This window comes from Myotis daubentonii, chromosome 2 (assembly GCF_963259705.1).
Source record: "Myotis daubentonii chromosome 2, mMyoDau2.1, whole genome shotgun sequence".
Taxonomy (NCBI): Eukaryota; Metazoa; Chordata; class Mammalia; order Chiroptera; family Vespertilionidae; genus Myotis; species Myotis daubentonii.
In genome coordinates this window covers 40,962,418-40,970,682 of record NC_081841.1, presented here as the reverse complement: position 1 = coordinate 40,970,682, position 8,265 = coordinate 40,962,418, and the positions used below count along the sequence as shown (strand labels likewise).

At 45.1% G+C, this 8,265-nt stretch overlaps 1 protein-coding gene across 1 annotated transcript in view; it reads left to right on the top strand.

The window, feature by feature from the left end:
* Positions 1-5,280: 5,280 nt before the first annotated feature.
* The window catches only part of SYT10 (synaptotagmin 10), a 69,790-nt gene continuing 66,805 nt past the window's right edge, over positions 5,281-8,265 (top strand). Inside the window, exon 1 of the mRNA XM_059680966.1 lies at positions 5,281-5,527. Within this exon, the coding sequence (XP_059536949.1) occupies positions 5,377-5,527 (151 nt within the window). The 5' untranslated portion in view covers positions 5,281-5,376. The remainder of the gene's footprint in view (positions 5,528-8,265) is intronic.

The following is an 8,265-nucleotide window of genomic DNA, read 5'->3' as shown; positions in this document are numbered from 1 at the left end:
TTAGTCAGGTAATTACCTTTCCCCAAATTTTCAAATAAGAGAGTCTATTCCTGACACTATTAAACTAGAAAGGCTCCAACTCAAGACACCAAAACTACAAGAGAGCAGAATGAGGTCCCAGATTGAAAATGGAAAGTTAAGTACAAGCAGGGAGGTTTTAATTATTACTCCATATCCCTAATGAATGATTAAATTGTCCCTTTTCAATATTTGGGGGTTCTCCAATTAAAATACCATGAATCACCCATCAGTGAAACCCATGGTTATAAGCCTTACTAATGCACTTGAAGCTTCAACTCTATACTATATTGCTCTTAAATATAAGTGGAAAGTATTTACGTTTAGTCATTTATATCAGCAGACACCTGAACAAATCCTACAGCGTGAAGAACAACTAAACAACAACAGGATGAGAAAAAAGACACAAGACAGAAATGGGGAGAGTAAACTAAAATACATTGTTAATATGGTTAGAGAAATAAGCACAGATTATATATATATATATAAAACCCTAATATGCAAATAGACCGAATGGCAGAACAACTGAACAACCGAACAAATGGTCACTATGATATGCGCTGACCACCAGGGGGCGAGCACGGAACATGGCAGGTGTCAGCTGCAGTGGGATGGTGGAGCAGGTGAGAGGGGTGCCAGACCAAGGCGGGGCACCGGTTGCTGTCATCAAGGCAAGCCTCTGGTGGCCACTGAAAATTCTTTGCTCCCATGTGCTGTGGTCCCACCAGGCGCTTGCACCTGCTGCTGGTGAGGGCCCTGCTTGCACCCGCTACCGGCGCTTGGTGCTGGTCCCGATCACTTGGCACTGTCAGCGGGTATGAGTGGCAGCTGCTGACCCTGATTGCCCATGAGGGCTTCTCCACCTCCCTCTGCTCCTGAGGGGTGACTAGGGCAGCCAATCATTCCACACTGTCAGCAGGTGCAAGCGGGGCCAGAGCCATCAGCAGGGCTGCTGGCAGACAGGGGACTGGGGGCGTGGTGGGAGGTGCCGGGTGGGGACACAGAGGATAGGCTGAGACCTGCCCCTGTGCCCACTGCAGCCTTGCTGCCCACAGTTCCTTTCAAGGTGCACAAATTCGTGCACTGGGCCCCTAGTGTATCCATAAAATAAAAAACAAAAAAATCAATAAATAAAAAGCATTCATATTTTAAAACTATGATAGCTAATAGATGAAACCATAGTAATATCATTATTTAGAAGGCTCAGAAGAAAAAGTCAAAGAAATCCAAAATCCAAGTACAAGGAGTAAAAGGTGATAGAGATGGAAATAGAAGAGAAATACAAATTGGAGATTCAATTCTGGTAGTAAAAAATCCAACATAAATGAGTTTCAGGGAGGGACTGCACAAAAAAATTCAAGTCAGATAATTATTAAAGGAATAAATCGATAGAGTTTCTCAAAATTGAAGAACTCAAAACTGAGTCTCTGAAATGATTAGTACCTGTCAGGATGAATGAACAAAGTGAATACAATGCACAGTGAGAAGACACCAAACCTTCAGAGTTGAGTTATAATAGTACTGAACTTCTCAGGAGCAATACCCATCCCTGCAAATCAGAAGTTTGATCATCATCACCACTTGGAATGATGGCCATCCTTCATTTTTCTGAATTAAGGAATACAGGAGCAGGCCAAGTGTGTACAGGAAGTCAGAATTGGCATCTTATGAATCTGAGCTAGCTATAGAACACAGAGAAGTAAGGTAGGGATATTTTCCCCCCAGGCCTATAACTTTTTTCTTTCTCCTTTCTTTCTTTCTTTCTTTCTTTCTTTCTTTCTTTCTTTCTTTCTTTCTTTCTTTCTTTCTTTCTTTCTTTCTTTCTTTCCTTCTTTCTTTCTTTCTCTTTTCTTTCTTTCTCTCTCTCCCTTTCTCTCTCTCTCTCTCCCTCCCTCCCTCCCTCCCTCCCTTCCTTCCTTTTTTTCTTTCTTTCTTTCTTATTAAATTAATTGGGTCACATTAGTTAACATGAACATACAGGTTTCAGGTGTGGGTTTCTTTGTTACAAGACCTGTATATTGCACCATGTGCTCACTACAGAATTTTTAAGGTAAACTGAAATTTAATATGTGTCTTGGATTTTCATCCAGACCAAGCTCAGCTGTTATGAGATTTCCTCATTTACCCAACCTCTTAGTTCTTGTCTTGAGGGTAAAGTAATGTTTGAAATTATAATCTCAGAAATGATTCCCAAATTCCCCTTACCCTAGGGCAGTGGTTCTCAACCTTCCTAATGCCGCAACCCTTTAATACAGTTCCTCACGTTGTGGTGACCCCAAGCATGAAATTATTTTCATTGCTACTTCATAACTGTAATCTTGCTACTGTTATGAATTGTAATGTAAATATCTGATATGCAGGATGTATTTTCATTGTTACAAATTGAACATAATTAAAGCATAGTGATTAATCACAAAAACAATATGTAATTATATACGCGTTTTCTGATGGTCTTAGGCGACCCCTGTGAAAGGGTCATTCAACCCCCAAAGGGGTCACGACCCACAGGTTGAGAACCGCTGCCCTAGGGATATCTTTGCTTAAGGAGATAACCCCTACCGCTCCAGACTTTGACAGGGGTGTGGGAAGGGGAGAAAGAAAGAATGGGAAGAGGCTTGAGCAAGCAGGGAAATGGTTGTTGAATGTTCAAGTTTATCACTCAAGAGATTAGGTTAGCTCACAAGGAGATTCTCTTAGGTTCTTCCCCTCCAAACCAACTCTTCCTCTACTTAATGCAGAGGTCACTCAGAAGGAAGCTGAGGCAGACACCCTTACAGTGTATATTTTTTTACTATCAATGTCTCATAGAGCACTTCACACAGCAAATGGTGCTCAGTATCAGTCTAACATGCTCTCCTTTTCTTTATTGTTTAAGCAACTTCAAAGTGTGGGTGAGGAAGAATATGCAAATCTGTATTGTTTGGCATACTTATCAAGCTCTTGCTAGTTGAAATAATTGGTGATTTTTTTAAAGATTGTAAATTGAAATTCTTGTCATCTTATCCTTCATCGTTGAAAAAAAAATGATCTTGAATGCAATTTCTACTTTTCCCAAACCCTTACCTGAGCTGTTAATACATAATAAGAAAAACTGGTTTGATTCACCTACTAATGAGCTGTAAGATAGTCTAAAGAACAAAGGAAAAAAACATCAAAACCTTATGGTATTAGTTTTAGATGAAAACAAAAATTTTTCAAGCAAATTCAGAAAAATTAATGAATATCCACATGAAATTAACTCTGTTTGTTGTGGAAACAGTAGTAAGAGCAGCAACGGGTCAGGAACAGCATAAACAAATACCAGAAAAATTATTTTCTGAATGTGCTTACTTAATATTTAACACTGAAATCAAACATCGGAGGGTCATATCAGACGGACCTTCTGCATTACTCCAGTTAAGCAATTAGAGTCTGCAAGTAGTATAAGTTACTCATTTGGTCCTTCCACACAGCAGTTTGTTCATACAGTAAAAACAAAGCACAGCACTGCATTTCAGTCTAGATTGTGGAGAACTGGAGAGCAAGGTCAATCGGAGAGGGCCTTACTAAGGTGTGTTACTTCTCTTCAAACATACAGCAGATATTTAATATTTTAATTGACAGTGAATTTATTTTTTTAGTCAATCAGATCTAAAAAACACCCAAATCAATGTGCATAAAGACCAAAGCAAATGAAGCCTGCAGATTTTAGTTTGTCTTCATTCATGATAAAAATAGTCCTAGTTATAGCAATTGTCCTATGAATCAGGTCAAATGATTCAACTAATAAATGCTTACCTACTGGCAGGCTGTGCCTAATAATTATAGTAAGCTTTGCCATAGTGTCCTTACAGAGGAAATAATTTATCATCAACTGACCAGAAATAAGATGATCTATTCTACTAGTAAAAAATATGCTAACAAGTTCAGAAGATTCCACTTCAAAAGTAAAGAATCCTCATCTAATTAAAGGTTAAATCAATCCTCAGGTTACAAAATGGAATCAAACTCTGCCCAAAAACAATTTAAAAACAAGGTAAATGCATGGTCCTCTAACCTTGTGGTACATGCTTATCAGCATTATTTTGTAGCGTTAGCGCCATAAGAAAGTTGCACCCGTTTACATTAAAGAAGTATAAGAACAGGAAAGTCCAAGCCCCTCAATTTACAGACTGAGATAAAGACCTGAAAGCAATTTCTTCAAGGGTAACCTTTCTCCCCTTTAACACACATGCCTTGTCTTTTCCATACTTAAGTCCCTTGCAAAAGTGACAAAGGGGACTTGTCAAGTTGTGCATTCTCAATTGCCAATTACGGATTAATTGACAGAATTCTGACTATTAATACAAATAACACACTTCGTTTTGTGATCTTCTAAGAGGGTTAAAAAATCAAAAGCAAGCTATTTAAATGTGCCTATTCACTGTATTTATGCATAAAGAAAAACTGAACTCGGTGAAAAACAAATGCACCTCATGTTGAATTGTTCTACCATAAATAATAAGACCTCTAGGTTAAATATTCTGTGTTAAACCATCACCCACCGTTAGAAATCATTTTTAAATGCTTTCCAGGGATGTCTTTCTCTTTTCTATGGACGTCTGGTTAGACTATTCACCTATACATTTTTAAAATTTAACTTTTTCCATTTGTCTCCCGTTGGATCGATGCTTCATTAAAGGAGAAGCGGAGAGAACACAGGAGGACATGTCTGTAGGAAAGTTGAAAGGACTGGAGGATGGGGGGGGCGGGGTCTGAGCTTGGGGAAAAGGACTGAGAAAACTGAGATCTCTCTTCGCCGCTGCGCACCCACCTGTGCACCCCCGGGCTCAGCAGGGAGGCCCAGCAGGGAGGCCCAGCTCCAGCGCGGACCGCCCCCTCGGGCGCCCACCCCGCCCCAGCCGAGTGCGCCAGGGGCGCTGTGCGCTCCCCCCGGAGTCGTCCGGACCCGCGCGGAGCTGCGATTGGACGCGCCATCGTCAGGCACCCGCCAGGAACACAAAAGGGCTGGGGAGGGGAGTGGAGGGGGCCTTCTTGGGAGTCCGGGGCTTTAGGTTCATTCCGTCTCCCCCTCTCCTCCGCACTCCATGCCCCGGCTCTCTAGGCAGCTCGCCTCGGCTTGCTCTCAGCGGCCGGGAGTCGGCGCACACCTCGCCGCAGCTGCCGCGCGTGGGCTCCCGCCCAGCCTCTCCGCCTGCTCCCGCGCCCTCCGCTCCCGCCATGGGGCCAACTTGCGGCTCCTAAGAGTTGCCGCCTCTCAGCCGCGCGCGCTCTGGCCCAAGTCCCCGCGGGCGGGCTATGGCTTAGGACGCCAGAGGGGCCAGCCGAGAGGTCAAGGCCAGGGGAGGGCAGCCAATTGAGGCAAAAAGAAGCCGCACGATGAGTTTCCACAAGAAGGACGGAGTGAACAGCCTGTGCCAGAAGGCGCTGCACATCGTCACCGAGCTGTGTTTCGCGGGCCAGGTGGAGTGGGAGAAGTGCTCGGGCATCTTCCCCCCGGACCGAGGCAGCCAGGGCGGAGGCAGCACAGGTAACCGGGAAGGGGAGGGCCCCGCTCGCGTCTTCGCGCTCCCCTCGGGGCTCCCAGTTCCGTGCCTCCCGCGCCGCACTGGCGGCAGCTTTAGGGCGCAGCGCCTTCCTACCTTGCTCCTTCCTCCTACTCGGCAGCTGGCTACTTGGACTGTGGGCTTTTCCTGTGTTGTCTCCCCATCTCCACCCGCCTGGCTCCTTCCACTTCTCCGGTCCGCTCCTGCCCGCCGTCTGGCTCCCCGGCTTCTGCGCCCCTTCGCCGCGCACTCCCACGCCCCGCGTCTCCCTCCGGGAGCGGAGCGGCCGGCGCGGGCTGCGGCGCAGGGACCGCTTGCTGGGGGGACTCGGGCTGCCCGACCTGGCCCCGTGGCGCGGGCGTGGGGAAGGGGCCAGGCGTCGGTGCTTGGAGGCAGGGATGTGCCTTGCACCAGGGGCTGCCTTGGCCTCGGAAGGCAGAGAGGATCTTGGAAAGGGTAACTCGAAGCTGCAACCTGTTGAGCACTTGATAGTTTCCAAAGCCCTTTCATATATATATGATTTTCCAGGGCTTCATGTCAACGTTGGCAAAGCAGCAGGGATTATTGATCGCCCATCAGGACACATACAGAGTGAGTGCAAGAGAGGGGAAAAGGTTATAAATCCTTTCCTCGCACACGCTCTCCTACACACCCCAACATACAGGCATCTTCCTACCCCTTTAGGAAACTTGGAAATAAATGGGGTGGGATGAAGGAGGACATTGGCCATCAGAGATCTGGAGATGGGAAGAAATCACAGGTGGCAGACTTCTCTCAAGAGGGAGGGACGGAGGGAGGGACCTTCTCAGAACCTCTGTTTTGGTCACGCTTTGGGGCAAGGGTCTTAACCACCTGCGCAATGATGGGGTCAGCCTGTTGTGCTATTCACGTGGGAGAGATGGACTCCGGGTTTGTGGTTCGCGTGTTATCCAGGGTCCCCCGAGAGAGTCACCTGTTGCTTTGGGTGATAAACACTGGCTATGGGATTTGGGGCATAGCGCTGAAAGGTCTCCAATCCTCCTGGAGGGTCTTGTTTCTTCTCCTTTTCTTCCCTGTCCCTTTAGCCTCCCAGGGGGGCTTTGTGGGTTGCAGGTAGCCAGGGCAACAAGTAAGAGCTGGACCTCTAAGCTCTGGGAGGAGCGCGACTGCAGGGGGCCTTGCTTGCTGGAAAGGAGGCCAGAAGGGTGCACAACCCTCCCCCCCACACACACACACACCACCACCACCACCAAAACAGAGGGAGAGGGGATGCAGGTGGGAATAGATTTGGTTTAGCTTTTGTATACCGTGATTTAAATGGAATATCTGCGGGGTTTTGAATTCTCTGATCACAGGTAAGAGAAACCTAGAGAGGCTTCCGTGTGCACTTCGCAGAACCTGAGGAGTTGTTGCTCCTTGGACCCCGGAGCAGCATGATCCATTATTGCTGCTGCCCACGTGCTGGAAACTTAGACGTTTTATGAATCCATAGTAACCACAACAGAAGTCTTTTCCATTTGTTCAGTAGGTGTTAAATTCCGAGGAATGTATGAAACTCAACTGTTAGAGGAAAGCGACTGGGTGAACATCACATATATGTGTGTCATTTGTATGGTTGCTAAGCATGGGAAACGTGTGACTATAACGTTCTCTGTGGTGATACTGGATAAGCTCTTCTGAAATGTCTTTAGGGATTCACATGCTAAAGATTAGACTCAGAAAAGGGTGTACAGTCGAAGAAATGACCCGTCTAAAGACCCGTTTTGGGGAGGGTCATTTAACAGTTGATGCTGTGCAGAAAAATAGTACTTTCTTCCCTTCCTTCCCCCTTTGTGATCATACACCAAGTAGTGTTTTCCTGGGTCTCGGGCTGGCTGATAATGTGGACAGTTTGTGAGGGTTGGAAACCAAATAGTTCTAGCTTCTAAATCTTTGTAAATGCACAACTCCATTAGCCTAAGGTAAAACACAGTGCTGGCTATGAATTGAAGAAGGGGTTCTGAGCTTAGCCTAAGCACTACAAGAAGTAGTTGTCATCCTAATTCCTTTGGACTCTCCCTTGGGAACAAAAAGGGGAGGTTAGTCTAAAACAAATACATGGACGTTTTTCCCCTTACAGGAAAATATATGCTATTCAAGTGTGGTATTTAATTTGACATATGAATATATATTGAGTGGCTGTCAGTAAAGAAGACACTCTACTAGGATGTGTATGAGATACAAAGATGCACCAGATTTCATCACACTTTCCATTTGGAAATCTAGGCAACAGAAGTAAAATGTCTTAATTGGCAAATAAACTCCCAATATCAAGAGGTATCGATGAGTGAATTCTAGGATTATTTACCAAATCTTTAATTGTATTAATCCACTTAGCCTCACATGTTTTAAAGTGGATTTTCTTATAACTTATGCACCTGTGCCCTTTATCATAGGTCCCAAAATAACACTTTCAGTAGGTGATCCTTCTACTCACTGTTCACCTAATTAGAAGCACAGTACTACTGGTAGGAGGACATTGACATTGAATGGTACAGTGGTTATTTACTTTGAATGTTAAGCAGCACTGCCCAGATGGTGTCAGTTACTCTAAGGTTGCAGTGACAATTGCAGGCATCCAGATTGTGTGTATTTTTAGATGCCTTCACATGGGGTGGAGGGAGAGAAATTGAGGTAATCCCAATTAAACTCAATCTGCATTAAAGAAGTCATGAATTACATATTTAAATAAGACATTATCCTA